Raw genomic sequence first — 19,432 nt, 5'->3', positions numbered from 1 at the left:
ACCGTCAGCTCCAGCAGCACCACTTGCTTAGTGGACTCGGACATTGTCTGGTCGCAGGGTGGTGGCTGCAATATGGTTGGGGATCTTCAGCTGCCCTTCGAGGTCCACCAACAGCTGCCAGTCCCTTGCATAGGTCGGAATGCCTGCAGATGTTCTTTTGGCAGGTATTGGCTGCTCCCCAGCTCTGACAAAGGTAATGGTCAGCTTGGAGGGTCGGGACCGCTTCGCCCACTCAACTCCTGCGCTGACGGCTTCAGCGATGGTCTTCAGGACCTGATCATGCCTCCACCTGTACCGTCCCTCACCAAGTGCCCTTGCGCAGCCGCTGAGGATGTGCTCCAGGGTTCTTCGCTTGGAGCACAGTGGGCACACAGATGACTCTGCCTTGCTCCATGTGTGCAGGTTTGAACAGTACATAATATTCAAGCTATAGCCTAGTTAGTGTTTTATATGATTCTAGCATAATCTCTCTGTTCTTATGCTTTATTCCTTAGGTAAAAGACAGTACACTAGATGTCTTTTTATCCATATTATCAACTTTTCTGAATACCTTTTAAGAGCTGGATTCACATGCTGTTGTCCTTCCTCAAATTCATGACCTCTCACTTCTCCAGACTGAATTCTATTTGAGTTTTCTGCGCAACTGACCAGAGCATCAACATCCTCCTGCAGTCTATGCATGTCTCCTGTCATTCACACCATCATTTTTGATTCATCTGCAAATCTTATCTACCTATATTTTTTATTTTTTTTCCTTTTTTTATTTTTATTTTATTTTTTTTTTAATCTACCTATATTTTATATTTTTAAGATTGCATGTATATATATATATATACACACACACACACACACACACACACAGACACAAATGCACTTTAAAAAATATCTGACTTCTTAGCAACTTTCCCTTAAGAAATCCAGTTGACTGCATCTGGATGCACAAGAATTAAGAGAAACCAGCATGGTTTTGTGCATGGAAAGTCATGCTTGATGAATATTTTAGAGTTTTTTTTGAAGAGGTATCCAAAAGGGTAGATGAGGCTAGGACAGTGAATATTTCTATTTGGACTTTGGTCTTCCGCAAAGTCCCACATAGTAAACTGGTCTGGAAGGTTAGACCTAATGGAAGCTAGGGAGAGCTCACAAGGTGGATTCAAAATTGGCTTGATGGTAAGAAGCAACAAGCAGTGGTTGAAGGTTGTTTCACAAAATGGAGGTCAGTGACATTTAAGAAGAACTTGGATGGGTATTTGGAGGGGCGGGGCTTAGAGGGATTTGGGCCAAATGCAGGTAATTGGATATACCTGGGTGGGCACTATGGTCAGCATGGACTTGCTGAACCAAATGGCCCGCCATGTCTTTGCTATATTGCCCTATACTGTTTTTGATTAATGTCGATTCTTGTTCTCAGAACTGATTCCAATAATCCGTCCCACAATGTAGTTCATCTAAATGGCCTCTAATTACTTGTTTTATCCCTTTCAAACGAAGTTGTCACATATGGGTATCACAGTGACAGAGTGGGTGCTGCTGTTTCACTGATCCTGACTTTTGGTGTGTAGAATCTGCATGTTCTTCCTGTAAGCCCCGTGGCATTTCACCAGGGACTACCCACATCCCTAAAGGAAAGCAGTAAGAAAATCATGGTGGAGCTGATGGGCATGCCAAGGGAATATAAGAAATAAATAATGAGAATTTGTTTAAACTGAAACTAATGCATTGTAAGCTGTAAAACAACACTTCTTTTAAGAAAATATTGTAAATTACTGTACTAACCATGAGCGATTGGATTCTGTTTAATATATTCTCTTCGTATACTTATATTTTTAAGGAGACACTGTCTGGCATGTGCTCTTCGCTCTTTCACAGGGTCCTTGGCACAGAGTGCAAACACCGCCATATATTCCAATGGGAGCATTAATTTTCCGAGGGCTTTGTGAAGTTTCAGAGCAAATATTTGTCTCACCTGGTAACACTCATCCTTTAAACAACAAAATTTATAAAATCAATAGATTATTTGAAGTAATGCAACAAACTGTTAACATGAATGTGAGAATTACGAATGCTCACCTCTATGGCAAAACAGAAACAGTTTGCTAATTTCATAATAGTTAATTTCCGGGGGTGGGTGGGGGGAGGGGTGGCATTTAAATTATCCGAAATTTATTCATTCAATGCTTTTTCAACAATATAGTGGATTCTAATTGGGACACACCAAGACCAGTACATTTTGGCCCAATTAAGCGGCTGCCCCAATTAGCCAAAGTTTCATGGAAATAGCTAGAAAGGTATAAAAAAAGAAACTCAGTAACAAATTATGTATTTAAATGAAATACAGAACAAATTAGAACACTACCAATTCTACGGTAGAACTATAAAAATGAGTATTAGCCCCTAACACTCATCAGAAGAACTCATCTGCACCATGTTCTTTTGACTGTAAAACAAAATCAGCACAGCCACCCAATGCAGATAATGGACTGCTTTCATACAATGCTGTCAATGATTGTATCCTCCAAATCTTCATTTTCATTTAAAACCCTTCATAGTTTCTAACTTTTTTGAGGTAGTGAAATCATTTCATTTTCACTTCAAGCTGTTTCTGTTCTCTCAAAGCCTGAATGCTTGAAACCACAGTGACCAACAGCTCTGAATTATCTTACTGCTTATTTCTCACTAATTACCAGTGAACAAACATACACAACTGATGCTATTTAAAAATTGTTCACATGAAGCATGATGTTCTAACGCTCACACAAGTGTACAGACTGACGCTAGTTAGAAACTAAAGTCTCCTGTCCCAATTAAGTGGCATGGTGTCCCAAATAAACAAAGAAAATCCCTGTAAGTTTCTCTATTAGCTTTTGTTCTTTAAAAGTTTTCCTAAATACGCGGCTGCCCGATTAACTGAATATTATTCACCCACTCTAATTCTGTTACCTCAGCGTAAGTATTTACAGAATATAGAATAGTACAGCACATTACAGGCCCTTCGGCCCACAATGTTGTGCCAAACCTCAAACCCTGCCTCCCATATAACCCTCCACCTTAAATTCCTCCATATACCTGTCTAGTAGTCTCTTAAACTTCACTAGTGTATCTGCCTCCACCACTGACTCAGGCAGTGTATTCCACGTAGCAACTACTCTCTGAGTAAAAAAGCTTCCTTTAATATCCCCCTTGAACTTTCCACCCCTTACCTTAAAGCAATATCCTCTTGTATTGAGCAGTGATGACCTGGGGAAGAGGCGCTAGCTATCCACTCTATCTATTTCTCTTAATATCTTGTACACCTCTATCATGTCTCCCCTCATCTTCCTTCTCTTCAAAGTAAAGTCCTAGCTCCCTAATCTCTGATCATAATGCATACTCTCTAAACCAGGCACCATCCTGGTAAATCTCCTCTGTACCCTTTCCAATGCTTCCACATCCTACCTATAGTGAGGCGACCAGAACTGGACACAGTACTCCAAGTGTGGCCTAACCAGAGTTTTATAGAGCTGCATCTTTACATCGCAACTCTTAAACTCTGTCTCTCAACTTATGAAAGCTAACACCCCATAAGCTTTCTTAACTACCCTATCTACCTGCGAGGCAACTTTCAGGGATCTGTGAACATGTACCCCCAGATCCCTCTGCTCCTCCACACTACTAAGTATCCTGCCATTTACTTTGTACCCTGCCTTGGAGTTTGTCCTTCCAAAGTGTACCACCTCACACTTCTCTGGGTTGAACTCCATCTGCCACTTCTCAGCCCACTTCTGCATCCTATCAATGTCTCTCTGCAATCTTCGACAAGCCTCTACACTATCCACAACATCACCAACCTTTGTGTCATCTGCAAACTTGCCAACCCACCCTTCTACCCCCACATCCAGGTTGTTAATAAAAATCACGAAAAGTAGAGGTCCCAGAACCGGTCCTTGTGGGACACCACTAATCACAACCCTTCAATCCAAATGTACACCCTCCATCACGACCCTCTGCCTTCTGCAGGCAAGCCAATTCTGAATCCACCTGGCCAAACTTCCCTGGATCCCATGCCTTCTGACTTTCTGAATAAGCCTACCATGTGGAACCTTGTCAAATGCCTTACTAAAATCCATGTAGATCACATCCACTGCACTACCCTCATCTATATGCCTGGTCACCTCCTCAAAGAACTCTATCAGGCTTGCTAGACATGATCTGCCCTTCACAAAGCCATGCCGACTGTCCCTGATCAGACCATGATTCTCTAAATGCCCAGAGATCCTATCTCTAAGAACCTTTTCCAACAGCTTTCCCATCACAGACGTAAGGCTCACTGGTCTATAATTACCCGGACTATCCCTACTACCTTTTTTGAACAAAGGGACAACATTCGCCTCCCTCCAATCCTCCGGTACCATTCCCGTGGACAATGAGGACATAAAGATCCTAGCCAGAGGCTCAGCAATCTCCTCCCTCACCTTGTGGAGCAGCCTGGGGAATATTCCATCAGGCCCCAGGGACTTATCCGTCCTAATGTATTTTAACAACTCCAACACCTCCTCTCCCTTAATGTCAACATGCTCCAGAATATCAACTTCACTCATATTGTCCTCACCGTCATCAAGTTCCCTCTCATTGGTGAATACCGAAGAGAAGTATTCATTGAGGACCTCGCTCAGTTCCACAGCCTCCAGGCACGTCTTCCCAACTTTATCTCTAATCGGTCCTACCTTCACTCCTGTCATCCTTTTCTTCTTCACATAATTGAAGAATACCTTGGGGTCTTCCTTCACCCTACTGGCCAAGGCCTTCTCATGCCCCCTTCTTGCTCTTCTCAGCTCCTTCTTGAGCTCCTTTCTTGCTACCCTATATTCCTCAATAGACCTATCTGATCCTTGCTTCTTAAACCTCATGTATGCTGCCTACTTCCACCTGACTAGATTTTCCACCTCACTTGTCACCCATGGTTCCTTCACCCTACCATTCTTTATCTTCCTCACCGGGACAAATTTATCCCTAACACCCTGCAAGAGATCCCTAAACATCGACCACATGTCCATAGTACATTTCCCTGCAAAAACATCAACCCAAATCACACCCGCAAGTTCTAGCCTTATAGCCTCATAACTTGCCCTTCCCCAGTTAAAAATTTTCCTGTCCTCTCTGATTCTATCCTTTTCCATGATAATGCTAAAGGCCAGGGAGCAGTGGTCACTGTCCCCCAGATGCTCACCCACTGAGAGATCTGTGACCTGACCTGGTTCATTACCTAATACTAGATCTAGTGTGGCATTTCCCCTAGTCAGCCTGCCAACATACTGTGACAGGAATCCATCCTGGACACACTTAACAAACTCTGCCCCATCTAAATCCTTGGAACTAATCAGGTGCCAATCAATATTAGGGAAGTTAAAGTCACCCATGATAACAACCCTGTTATTTTTGCACTTTTCCAAAATCTGCCTCCCAATCTGCTCCTCAGTATCTCTGCTGCTACCAAGGGACCTATAGAATACCCCCAATAGAGTAACTGCTCCCTTCCTGTTTCTTTATGATACGAAAAAGTATATTAATCAAAACTGATGAATATTATTACATACTGAGTTACATCCAGTTAAAAATTGCCATCATTACAAAAGTTCGTTTAACCTCCCATTCTACAACTGTTTTAATTTTTTATAATTATAGGCATCACAATAAAATTATTTTTTCACTTTTTTGTAAGAATTAAATCTGTAGATAACAGGTTTTCTTAGCAACATTTTTACATTGTTAAAAGAATAATCCCAGAATAAACAACAAGAAAAGGTTTGTCTAGCATGGCTTGAGATAGGATTGAATTACACAGATTTGAAGAAAGCATTTCTTCATGTAGGATTTTTTGGAAATTTTATAAATAGAGATCATATTTTAGACTGAAGGAGCACAGAGTTTAAACACAAACAATGATAATAAAGCAACAGCACTTACATTTATAACAAGTGCACAAAGCTGGAACTGCTCTGGGGTGATAATTTCATGATAGCAAGGTTCTTGTGCAAGTTTTAGTATAGCACATCCTGCAGCCAACCGTAATCGAGACATATCAGATTTACTGCAAGACAGGGAAAACAAGGTCAACTAATCACAGCAGAGCTCCACCTAACGGATTTATAATTTTTAGAAACTCTCAGTTAGAATACTGACAACAGGAGGAAGTTCAAAAGTCTAAACCAAAAGTAGTGAATTACCTACCTGATAATCTTAGTTCTTCAAATTAAAGATTTCTTACTTTTATATGCAGTTGCAAGAAAAAGTTTGTGAACCCTTTGCAACTACTTGGCTTTCTGCATTAATTTATCATAAAATATGGTCTCATCTTCATCTAGGTCACAATAAAAGACAAATAGAATCTGCATAAACTAATAACACACAAACTACTGTACTTGTCATGTCATTATTGAACACTTCGTTTAATAATTCACAGTCCAGGCTGGAAAAAGTATGTGAACACTTGTATGTAATAACTGGTAGAACCTCCTTTAGCAGCAATAACCACCACTAAACATTTCCATTAGCTGATGATCAGACCTGCACAATGATGAGGAGGAATCTTAGACCATTCCCCCATACAAAACTTTTACCATTCATCAATATTTCTGGGATACCTTACATAAACAACCCTCTTCAGATCATCTCAATTGGGTTAAGATCTGGACTCTGACTTGGCAATTCCAAAGCACAAGATTTTCTTCTTCTTAAATCATTCTGCTGTTGATTTACTCTTGTGTTTCCAATCATTGTCTTGCTGCACCATCCAGCTTCTATTAAGCTTCAGGTGATGGACTGCAATCCCAATGTTCTCCTGTAAAATGTCTTGATATAATTTTGAACTCATTGTTCCCTCAATGATTGCAAGCTGTGCAGACCCTCAGGCAGCCAAGCAGCCCCAAACCATGATACTCCTTCCACCATGCTTCACAGGTGGGATGAGGTATTGGTGTTGGACTGAAGTGTCCTTTTTCCTCCAAACAGAGCAGTGTGCATTTCTGCCAAAAAGTTCATCTTCGTCTCATCGGTTCACAGAACATTATCCCAGAAGCACTGTGGAACATCCAGGTGGTCTTTTGCAAACTTGAGGCATGTAGCAATGATGTTTTTTGGAGAGCAGTGGTTTCTTCCATGGTGCCCTTCCATGAACTGAGACTTTAGAAAGTTCTAAAGATTTCTGCAGGTCTTTTGCTGTTACCCTTGGGTTCTCTTTCTCCTCCTTCAGCAGTGCACATTGTGCTCTTGGCGTGATCTTTGCAGGACACTCACTCCAGGAGAGAATAGCAACAGTACTGAATTTCCTCCATTTGTAGACAATTTCTCTTACTGTGGACTGATGAACACTCAGGTCTTTAGAAATGCTTTTGTAGCGTTTTCCAGCTTCATGCATCTCTCCAATTCTTTTCCTAAGGTCCTCTGGAAGTTGTTTTGATTGAGGTATGGTGCACATTAACATATCATTCTTGAGAAGAGCAGGCTCTGTTAGTAACCTGACTTTGTGTATTTTTTCTAGGGTTGGACACCTCTACAACCCACACCTCCAATCTCATCTCATTGATTGGAACACCTGTAAGTTTTTTTTTCATGGCAGTATCATACAATGTTGTTGCATATTAGCCATGTAATTTCACCAAACACTGGCATCCAGCCAATAACATAAAATATACTTATGTAAAATTCAAATACAAGCAGAGGGAAAATCCAGCTGGATTACTTACCTTTCAACACAATGTTAAGATATAAACAAGGAGACATAATGACCGAATCAAATTAAATTAATCTCATCGATTTCAGTCATAATTATAGGATTCTGAATCAGGATTTTTATTTTTGAGAAACCACTGGCAGAATTAAGGCTCTGAAATAATTAAACTACTGTCTGGAACCAGATTGGCATCATAACAGTTTCACATCATCATAGTTTCACTAAGCAGCAGTAATAAAGTGGACAGTTGGCTTGCTTCACCAAGACACCACTTCTAACAAACTAGAAGCAATAAGACAATGGCCATCTGATTGTAGTCGATAGAAAAGATGGGTCCATTCTGAGACACCTTCAGTAGCAGGCTGAAGAAATGGCCATTACTATATTAATAGAGATAACTACAGGTTAAGCCTGTGAAATAAACAAGTGGCTCATGACTTAGCTACAAGATCAATATGGGGAACGCAATTTTTCATGAATGGCCAAAGCAATCAATTCCATGCTCCTCTGTTTGACCCAGTGCTAATAACTAGGAGGCAAAGCAATAAGTGGAAAATGGAAATGATACTGTGGCAGCCAATATTCCATTACAACAGGATGACAGTGGTGAAATAGGTTGGACTTAGACTAACTGATCAATATAGTACCTTCTCATAACAGCAAAGCAGAAGAAGAAAACATAACAGCAAGACAGAGATGAATCTTGGAAACAGATTTAATACTTTAACACAATGGTCCCCACCGGGCCGCAAAGCATGAGCTACCAGGCCAAGAGGAAACGATATGATTTGGTGATATGAGTCAGCTGAACCTTTCCTCATTCCCTGTCACGCCCACTACTGAATGAACGCACGCGCCATCCATGTCAGCGCGGGAAGTAAATCAACTCCCCGAGCTTGCGAATGGCGGCGGGCTGAAAAGTATGTTTGACATAACATCTCCGCCAGCATTCTGGATCAAAGTCAAGGCTAAATATCCTGACGTAGCCACGAAAGCACTGAAAACGTTGCTTCCATTACCAACATATCTCTGCAATGAATGCAATGAAAACTAAATTGCGGAATAGACTGGACATAAGGAACCCCCTTCAAGTATCACTGTCTCCCATCACCCCTCGACAGAACCGTGTTGTCGCAGGAAAACAAGTATTCAGCCCAGGGCTCCCATTGAATCAGCGATATTGGTGTGTTGCAAAGATTTTATATGTTCATACAGGGAAAGTATGTGCTGTGTGTTTAATATCCAAACATTAATTAAAATGTTATGATGCCATTGACTTATAAGTAACTTATATAACCATATAACAATTACAGCACAGAACAGGCGATGTCGGTCCTTCTAGTCCGTGTCGAACACTGCTCTCACCTAGTCCCACCGACCTGCACTCAGCCCATAACCGTCCATTCCTTTCCTGTCCATATACCTATCCAATTTTTCTTTAAATGATAATATCGAACCTGCCTCTAGCACTTCTACTATAAGTTCGTTCAACACTTACTTCAAGCTCCCCTGATAATTGAGTGTATTAGCCACTTATCACCTATATTCCGGTCGTGATTAACTCCCCCACCCCAAACAGAATCGCCAAAAACGATTTGTTGGGGGGGGGGAGTCGGCCCGTACACGCATGCACACTGGTGCCCGCGCAAGGCTTCATGGTCATTGTAGTCTTTATCATGGTAAACCCAACGTATTTGACTGCTACTCTTGTCCGTTGGCAACCCTACCCCTCCCCCACCCTCGGGTTCGGCCGGTCCGCAAGAATATTGTCAATATTAAACCGGTCCGCAGTGCAAAAACGGTTGGGGACCCTGCTTTAACAAAGCATGGACCAGCACAAAAACATAGTAATGCAGAATGAGACTAGGACCAACACCTGAAAGTACAGATCTTTAATATGGGGCAGAAAACAGGAAAGACACAAGTCTAGTCCAGATTATCTTGTATGATGACAAGTAATAAATTGTGCAATACACATTCCTGCACATTGTCTTTGCAATTAAAGAGTTTCATTAGAGTTGAATACACCTTTCACCAGTTGTCAGAAGCATGCCACAGAGTCATACAGTACAGAAACAGGCCCTTCAACTCAAATGCCAACTAAAACACCCTCTCCAAGCTTGCCCTATTTGCAATTGTTTAGCTCATAACCTTCTAAACACCTCCAATCCATGTACCTGCCTCAACTACTTCCTCTGGCACTGATTCCACTGATACTGCCCATTGTGTCAAAAGGTTGCCCCTCAAGTTCCTCCTAAATCTTTCCCCTCTCACCTTAAGCCTATGCCCTTTAATTCTTGATTCCCCAACTCAGGGAAAAAGATCAAATGCATTCAACTTATCTATGACCCTCATGATCTGACACACTTCTATAAGATCACCTTAATCAGTCATAGTCTGCCCTACCTCTCCTATAACTTAGTCCTTCAAGTCCTAACAGCCTTATTGTAAATCTTTTCTAAACTCTTTCTAGTTTAACAACATCCTTTCTTACAGCAGGGTGACTAAAACTGAACAAAATGCTCCAAGTGGGGCTTTGCCAGTGTCCTGTATAGCTGCCAGAAGACTTCCTCAGCACCCTATCAAGCTGCGACTCTACTTTCAGTGAATAATGTACTCGTACTCTTCAGTCCCTCTGTTCTACAACACTGCAGGAGCCTGTTGTTCACTGTGAAAGTCCTACCTGGATTTGACTTCCCAAAATGCATCACCTCACACTTACAAAAATTTAACTCCATTTGCCATTCCCCAGCCCACTTACTCAGCTGATTAAGATCTCCCTGTATCTTTTGATATCCTTCCTCTTTGTCCACCATACCACCTATTTTAGTGTCATCTGCAAATTTACAAACCAGGCCTTGTAAATTCATATCCTATGACAAACAGTGATGGGCCTGGCACCGACCCACGCACACCACTACTCACAAACCTTTGGTCCAAAAAACAACCTTCCACTATCACCTTTTGCTTTCTATGTACCCAATTAGCCAGCTCTCCCTAGATTCCATGTGAACCAACCTCCCAGAGCAGCCTAATGTGGAATCTTATCAATTGCCTTACTGAAGGCCATATAAACTATATGTACTGCTCTGCCCTCATTAATTTTCTTGGTCAACTCATCAAAGTCGAGTTTGCACAAGGCTATGCTGACTCCCTTAATGGACCCCCATCTTTCCAAATATATCCTTCAGAATCCTCTTCAGTAATTTAAAGTACATGTAAATTTATTATCAATGTACAAATACGTCACCAAATACAACTCTGAGATTAATTTTCTTGTGGGCATTCTCAATAAATCGTAACAGAATCAATGGAAGATTGCATCAACTTAGGCATTCATTCAATATGCAAAAGACAACAGAATGTACAAATACAAAAAGAAATAATAATAAATAAATTAGAAACAAATATCAAGAACATGAGATGAAGAGTCCTTGAAAGTGAGTCCATAGGTAGTGGGAACATTTCATTGATGAGGCAAGTGAAGTTAATCACTGACATTTACCTACTACAGATGTTAAGATTTACTAGCCTATAATCCCTACAATTTTCTTTACTACCATCTTAAATAAAGGCACAATATTCGCTTCCTTCCTGTCTAGTAGTCCTCATCTATGGCCAATAATGATGCAAAAATTGCAACTTCCTCTTTCAGGGGCCTATTCTCCCTCTAGTTATTCTTCTCCCTCTAATATAAAATCCATTTTTATGCATTTTTCGTTTAAATTATAAAACCTCTTTGGATTTTACTTAATATTCTCTGCCAAAGTTATCTCTTGCTACCTTTTTACCTCTGAATTTCCCTTGCAATTATACCCCTGAATCCCTGGTATTTCTGTCTTTAATATATATAAAATTTTGGCCCAACTGTGGTATTAACCATTTCCAGTTGGGATTAATAGAAAGTAATCCATAGTTGAAGCAACCCTCAAAGGAGGATTTTGATATATATAAAATCTAATAAATTACAATCAGAAAGGAAAAGAATGTATACTATGAAATCTACAAAAACTTCATAAAATAATTACAAATCATTTATGCACAGCAAGTTTTCTTCAGAATAGAAAGATCAAACTTTAATTCAAAAAGAAATTTATTTATATAACCAATAGAGCATGAGTTTCCATGTAGAAGCTGAGCAAAGATAAACTATTTAATAAATCTTGCAGTTTTCTCTGATTTAAATATGTTGATTGAATTGCAGTCTGTGTTTTGTTATTGAAAGGTTCATGAATGTATTCAAGGGAACAATTACCATTACTATGAGCAATGTTACCTTATCTTTTTCTGTTCAGTTAGGTCACCTTCACTAACCAGCATGGCTGATAATAGCCGAAGTGTAGAATTTGCAGATTTGGATTGATTATTCTTCATTCCTAATAACCACCGTACCAAAAGCTTAATAGCCTGAACCTAATAAGAAAAGATAATATTACTGCATCATAATCCACAATATGTTTGTAAATATCTATTACTTTTAAAATAGCTCAAAGACTAGATATCTTGGGGCCCTGTGGTATGTGGTCAAAACAAATCAATATAGAATCAGGGCAAAACACACAAAATGCTGGAGGAACTCAGCAGGGCAGGCAGCATCTATGAAAATGAATAAAGGGTCAACGTTTTGGGCCGAGACTCTTCACCAGGACTAGAAAAAATGATGAGAAGTCAGAGCAAGAAGGTGGGGGGGGGGGCGGGAGGAAGAAACATAAGGTGACAGGTGAAACCAGGAGAGGGGGAGGGGTGAAAGTAAAGAGCTGGGAAGTTGACTGGTAAAAAAGATAAAAGGCTAGAGGAGAGGGAATCTGATTGGAGAGGGTAGAAGATCATGGAAGAAAGGGAAGGAGGAGCACCAGAGGGAGGTGTTGAGCAGGTAACGAGATAGGAAAGAGAGTGAAACAGGAATGGGGAATGGTCGGGGGGAGGCAGGGTGGGCAATTACCAGAAGTTTGAGAAATTGATGTTCATGCCATCAGGTTGGAGGGTACCCAGGCAGAATACAAGGTGCTGCTCCTCCAACCTGAATGTGGCTTCAATGTACAGAAATAGAGGAGACCATGGACTGACATGACGGAATGGGATTGGGAAGTGGAATTGAAATGGGTGGCTACCAGGAGATCCCACTTTTTCTGGCTGACTGGAGAGTACGTGCTCGGTGAAGTGATCTCCGAATCTACTTCAGGTCTCACCAATGTACAGGAGGCCACACTGGGAGCACCAGATACAGTAGGTGACCCCAACAGACTCACAGGTGAAGTGTTGCCTTACTCCCTGGAAGGACTGTTTGGGGCACTGATTGGTAGTGAGGGAGGAGGTGTAGCTCTTGTTCCGATTGCAAGAATAAATGCCAGGAGGGAGATCAGTGGAGACGAGTGGACAAGGGAATCGTGTAGGGAGAAATCCCTGCAGACAGCAGAAAATGGGTGGGAGGGAAAGATGTGCTTGGTGGTGGGATCCCGTTGGAGGTGGGGGAAGTTACAGATAAATATGTGCTGCATGTGGAGGTTACTGGGGTGGTAGCTGAAGGCAAAAGAAAACCCTATCATTGGTATGAAATATAGAAGCAGAATAGTGTGATTACTGGAAATCTAATATTAGAAATACTAAGCAGTTCTGCCAGCATTTGTGGATCAAGTTAATATTTCGTCAATAACCTGAATTCATCAGATAAATTAAATCTGAGGATACAGAGTAAGTGGGTGAAAGTAAGAAAAGCAAAAGAGGTCCATGAAAGGCAAAAATAAAATTACAAAATTTAATTGATAGCACAAGGCAAAAGTGGTCCAGAGGAGCATGCATTGTGGCTAGCAAAATCCTTGTTTACTTCTCAAATCACAACCATCATAATATTCTTTTTTTTTGGCATGTGCCTGCGTGCGTGCAAGTCTGTGTGTGTGTGCATTTGCGATGATGTCTTTTTCATGGCTTTTACAAGGCGTGGAGCGAGACAGAGAGACTGTGTGACACGCCACTCCTCACACAGACATTTTCACAGTATGTTCCCTTTATTTTACGAGGTTGAGTTGCGATCTCGACACTCAACCCGGCACAGATGGAAAGCGTACTCAGGAGCGGACCCGACTGGTTTTGAACCCGGGAACCTCTGCTCCCGGGTCCAGCACCGATGTCGTTGCGCCACCAGCCAGCCCAACCATCTTAATATTCAACTTCAAAATAACCAGTATACATTTAATCGTGTGTCACAATACCTTTGCTAGTACTTCTGGAGAGACTTCTTCATTTGGAGTCCATAATTTACCGTTTTTTCCTCCAGGGAACTGGAAAGAGACATATATATTTACTTGCAGGCAGAGTATATATGAATAACAGTAAATGTTTGATAATAAGATTCCATGTCATGTGATGATGACTTGGGCTATGTAATATCACTAAAAATTATATTATTTTGCAACTTCCCCTTAATTAATATGGGACAACTCAAACAGCTTTTCTTTTCTTTTAAAGGCAATAATTCAGAGTGGGATATGGCCCAATAGTGATATCATTGTGCCTAACTGTGTATTGTGTGAGTGGCACACTTCTTATAGTATCTACAGTCTCTGTCCAAATGGACCCAATAACTAATATTTTCCAAATTGCTCCTTTGTTCTCAGTGAAGTTGTTGCACTTCTGCCAAGGAAGCTGTGCAAATATCTTTGAACTGAATCTTGTCTGCACCTGGTCCTGTCTTACAGTGACAAAGCTTGGAAAAGAGCAACGACTTCAGGATTCTGTTTTCTGCTTTTTGGAAACAATATTAGTGCTGGGAATGCTGACACCAAAGTTAATTTACTTATCCTACAAATGGTTTTAGAAGATGTTGCAGGTGCAATGTTAGTGATATATTGTTAATGATTTACAGTGCACTTGATATTTATAATTCAGGTATACAGGAGGGCAAGACAGGACAGTACTACGCTACAGTGAATCATGAGCTTGTCCTATGTTTGAGGCTGATCTTCAATAACACTTGAAACTCAGGCTCCGAGCATGTGCCTATGTAGGTGTTGGCTGCATACATAAATTCAATGACTGAAGTTGGAACTTGTAAGTTTGTGAAGTTCCATGCTGCCAACTTAAGCAGACACCTGCAGTATGCTTGAGTGCTGCCTTTCAGTTGGCATGGACATAAGCTGTGCTGAAAGCATGGCTGGACTGGATCACCTGCTGTAGAATGGGGTCAGAGCACTTGTACCAAGGATCCAGTCATGTTTGGGTTCACTGAAGTGTTCCTTCCAGCAGGCACTGGCTGTCTCCACGTGCTTGGTAAGCATGCCTTCAATTTCAGCTCTTTAGGCATAATTCTTGGGTGTCTGACCCATAGATGGCTCTGATGTTCCACTTGTATTACAGATATAAGAGAGTTACAGACCTCTCATGCTTTATCTCCCCTTCATGTGTTATTTAATTCATGCATTTTCAAATAGACCCCAGCTTTCAGGTGCATATGGTTTCTTTGCAATAGAGACTTACTGGAGTTTCCAGTCCAAGAATTCCTTTATCATACTAATTCTAGTGCTTTCTAGTAGACGCCAAAAGTCTTGACATGGGTGTTAATATGGCAGCCATCTCTGCCCGTTTTGTGGCTGATTTGTGATAGTAGAGCACCAGCTGTTTATACCCATAATAAGCATCATTTCTACAATAATGCAGGCTGAATTAATGTAGAACAACAGCAAAATGTCTGAACTAATTCAAAATTATTTTTGAAAAGACAATTTCAACAGATACAAGGAAAACTCTCTGACCTAATAATGTAATGAAATGCTTTTACTTAAGGAGAAAAACTAGAGCTTATAAATTTCTCAATGCAAGTAGAACAATGAAGAAATCCATCATCTAACACATCGAAAATAGTTGTAATTTTAGCACATAAAAGATTGTAATCAAATTTGATCTGGAAGCAAAACATAGTACATAATCTTTACCTACCCTGTCATTCATTAGTAAATCTTTTACGATAAAATTTGCGACTACTGACTTCATTGGAGAGGCAAACTGATCTGGTGCCAACATAGCAATGTGTCCCAATGAGACAAGTGGAGTTACCAGTTGTTCTGGGGTGTCAGCATTTAGGCTTTTGCTTAGTGGCTGGAGAAAGAATGTACATAGCATTAAATTATGATAACTGAGTACCTCAATTGTGCATTTGACATGACAATTAAATGCTATGTAATTACAATAGCTTTATCAGCTCAGACCTTCACTAAAATTCTTTCAACTTTATACTATGGCACTTTCAAAAAATAAATTCAGCTTATGACATTTAGCTTCTTATTTCTTACCAACTCAACAGAGTAATGGCACAGTTCATATTTTATGTTCTAGACCCAGAATAAAAATCCCAACTTTGATCTTTCAAAATATTTCATATTATTGTTCATATGAATTAAGACATAATCTATAAACAAAATGAACATAAATTATTTACCAAATCATGTAAAAACTGGGAAACTATCACGACCCTTCAAACTCCCACTGCAAACTTCAAACCATTTAAGTTAATGTGAATTGACATTTACTTAAAATACCCTTAACTGTACATTACACTCCAATGAATAAAGGAAAAAATTGTTTGGGTACCTCAAAGATCTGTGCCAGTTGTACTTCTTTGTTTGTGAAGATAGCGTGAATACAGTGAACAGCTTGCTTAGCTTGGCGAGGGGTACCTCTCTTTGCTTTCTGATGCAAAATGGGAATGAGAGTTCTGTAGGGAAAATGATATGTTAATAATCAATAACAATTTAGATTTAAATCCAGCTGAATATGTAATTCATAGTTTTCTTGAAATTTATCACATATATGCCATTTCACACTTCATGCCTATTCTGTTATTCAAAAAGATCAGGGCTTGTCATACAGTGCACAGCCTCCATCCACTAACTCAGAATATGCTTTTCACTTAGCATTAATCACTCCAATATATTCAGTTACTGAGACTTCACAACTCTCTTGGATGGAGAATTCCGAAGTTCCACAACCCTATGAGTGAAAATATTTCTTTACATTGTTTTTAAGTGGCTGATTCCTTGAGACTGTGTCCCTGGTTTGGGACAACCTATGCATATAACATGTAAAAAGTTATGTTTCAATGAGATTTGCTCTCATTCTTCCAAATTCTAGAGAACGCAAGGCCAGTCTGCTTAATCCCAGCCATTCTATTAAACAATCTGATGAACCTTCACTGCACTCACATACTGTACATTAATTCTTTGGTACAGAGACAAAATACTTTAGACGTAGTCTCATGAGACCTTCTGTGTAATTTCTCTTCGGCATCTTTACTCTGGGCTTAAAAATCCCTTCTGCTATAAAGATCAATTTAGCTTTTGCTTCTGTAATTTCTTGTTGTATCTATACATTAACCTTCAAGAACAAGAACACACAAGTTTCTTCAAAGATGATGCGTTCCTTTGCAGGACAGAGATGTCTTCCTTCTTCAAAGAGTGGGGTTTCCTTTCTTCCACCACTGATGCTGCCCTCACCCACATCACCTCCACTTCCAGGACATTTGCGCTCACCCATTCTTCCTGCTGCCTTTAACAGTCCTGTCCTCACCTACCACCTCATGAGCCTCTGCAACCAACACATCATTCTCTGCAACATCTGCCAATTTCAACAGGATCATGCCACCAGACACATCTGTACTTCCCCACTCTCTGCATTCTACTGGATTGCTCCCTCCATGATTCACATGACCATTCGTACCTCCCCACCATTCTCCCTTCTGGCATATATTCCTGCGAGTGAGAGAAATCACACTTGCACATTCACCTCCTTCCTCAACTCCAACCAGGGCAAATCTGTTGGGAACGTCTAATATAGGGGTCGCCAACCCGTCGATCGCAATCGACCAGTCGATCTTTCAGACTTTCCCAGTAGATCCCAAAGAAAAATCAAAAATAAATACACAAGTACTGTTATGTGAGCATTATAAAAGTAATACTAATTAGGATAATGGTAATATAGCAATATTTTCGCTAAAGAGCTGTTTGTAAAGAGAGATTGTTTCCGGGTTGCGGGGGTTTAGTTCCGTTCTTTCTGCCGAGTGCACATGTGTGTATTCCCCCGCCATGCACCGCGTTTTCAGCGTAGCCTGTGCTCCATCAAAGTGACCAATCATTTTAGATAAGAGTACAGACTGTCGCAAACATCAATATACGGCAGTGTTCCCAACCTCCGGGCCACGAAGCATGCAGGGGTGCAGCGGTAGTCGGGAGGCACACAGCACATCTTTAAGAAAAAAAGCCAAACTAAACAAGCTAATCAATTAGGTGCTGCCTGGCACGTAAATGTCGGCCCAGATCAGAGGCGACGCAATCGGCAATCGCTCATGATATCCTGATAGCGTGGCGGAGGCTCCACGAAAGAAGGTAAAAACGTACAAATTCCATCCAGAATGGGAAGAGGAATTTCTGTTTACCTTGGTGAAAGACAAGTGTGTATGTATGTCGTACCACCAAACACAAGCACTGACTAAAAGAGGGAATCTGGAGCGGCACCGCAACACCAACCACCAGGAATTTAAAGACACCTACCCCGCAAAAGTGCAATTCGTGCCAGGAGAGTTGAGCTGAAATTGGGTTGAAGGCCCAGCAATCGTTTTCCACAAAACATGCTGCTCAAAATAAGTCTGCTATTGAAGCACCATTTCGTGTAAGTCACCTTTTGGCTAAACACAAGAAGCCTTTTACAGATGGCGATTTATTCAAGGAGCCATGGTCATTACCGCAGAGACTGTTTTTAATGACTTTATAAACAAAAACGGCATCACAACCGCAATACATAATATACCGCTTGGCCCTGCAACAGTGACAGGGGGGGTAGAATCACTGTCAGAGGACGTGGATCGACTTGTTACTCCGTGAATATTTTTTCACTACAGTTCGATGAATCCCTGGATGTAATGCAAACAGCTCAGCATGTTGTATCTGTCAGAATGGCTTTCCAGGATTTTATAACAAAGGAGGACATCCTCACTTTTTTGCAATTATAGGAAAGAACAAGAGGCGAGGATATTTACAATGTGTTTAAAAAGATATGTCCGTGAAAATGACATCCCCATTCATAAACTAGTGGCAATTACTACTGATGGGGCCGAGCAATGCGCGGTGTGCGCGTTGGTTTTATACCACTAAAAGTCAGTGCCAAAATCGGGTCAACTTATCTATGTGAAATTGTATTTTCACAGATGAAAATTATTAAATCTAAGTACAGGAGCTGACATACTGACAGACACCTCACTAGGGTTGCCAACTTCCTCACTCCCAAATAAGGGACAAAAGTAGCAGTCAAATCCCGGGACATCTGTGTTTACCCCGAAAAAGACTACCATGACCATGAAGCCTTGCGCAGGTACTTGTGTGCACATGCGCGCACGTGCCGATTTCTTTTCTTTACCCCACCAATCGGTTTTGGCTTAATTTTCATTATTTCTACTTTATATAGGCTGTTTATATATCATATCATTCCTGCTTTTACTATATGTTAGTGTTATTTTAGGTTTTATGTGTTACTTGGTATGATTTGGTAGGTTTTTTTGGGTCTGGGAACACTCAAAAATTTTTTCCATACAAATTAATGGTAATTGCTTCTTCGGCGTAAAGCATTTCGGCACGAAAGGTTTCATAGGAACGCTCTACCTTAGCGGGGAAATACGGGACAGTTGGCAACCCTACATCTCACAGACTGTCTCAGACTGGCTATCTGTAATTATGAGCCAAA

The 19,432-nt window shown here is 40.7% G+C and overlaps 1 protein-coding gene across 6 annotated transcripts in view; it reads right to left on the bottom strand.

Moving 5' to 3' along the window:
• Positions 1 to 19,432, bottom strand: part of pds5a (PDS5 cohesin associated factor A) — a 188,017-nt gene that overhangs the window by 38,391 nt on the left and 130,194 nt on the right. For all 6 annotated transcript variants that reach the window (XM_063043272.1, XM_063043277.1, XM_063043275.1 and 3 more), the window contains 6 exons: positions 16,292 to 16,415; positions 15,641 to 15,799; positions 13,918 to 13,986; positions 11,985 to 12,121; positions 5,944 to 6,067; positions 1,777 to 1,981 (listed from right to left, as the gene is read on the bottom strand). In XM_063043272.1, the coding sequence (XP_062899342.1) occupies positions 1,777 to 1,981; positions 5,944 to 6,067; positions 11,985 to 12,121; positions 13,918 to 13,986; positions 15,641 to 15,799; positions 16,292 to 16,415 (818 nt within the window). The remainder of the gene's footprint in view (positions 1 to 1,776; positions 1,982 to 5,943; positions 6,068 to 11,984; positions 12,122 to 13,917; positions 13,987 to 15,640; positions 15,800 to 16,291; positions 16,416 to 19,432) is intronic.

The sequence above is a fragment of the Mobula hypostoma genome, chromosome 3, assembly GCF_963921235.1.
Source record: "Mobula hypostoma chromosome 3, sMobHyp1.1, whole genome shotgun sequence".
Lineage (NCBI taxonomy): Eukaryota > Metazoa > Chordata > Chondrichthyes > Myliobatiformes > Myliobatidae > Mobula > Mobula hypostoma.
The sequence above is the reverse complement of the archived record's forward strand: the minus strand, read 5'-3'. Positions and strand labels throughout refer to the sequence as shown.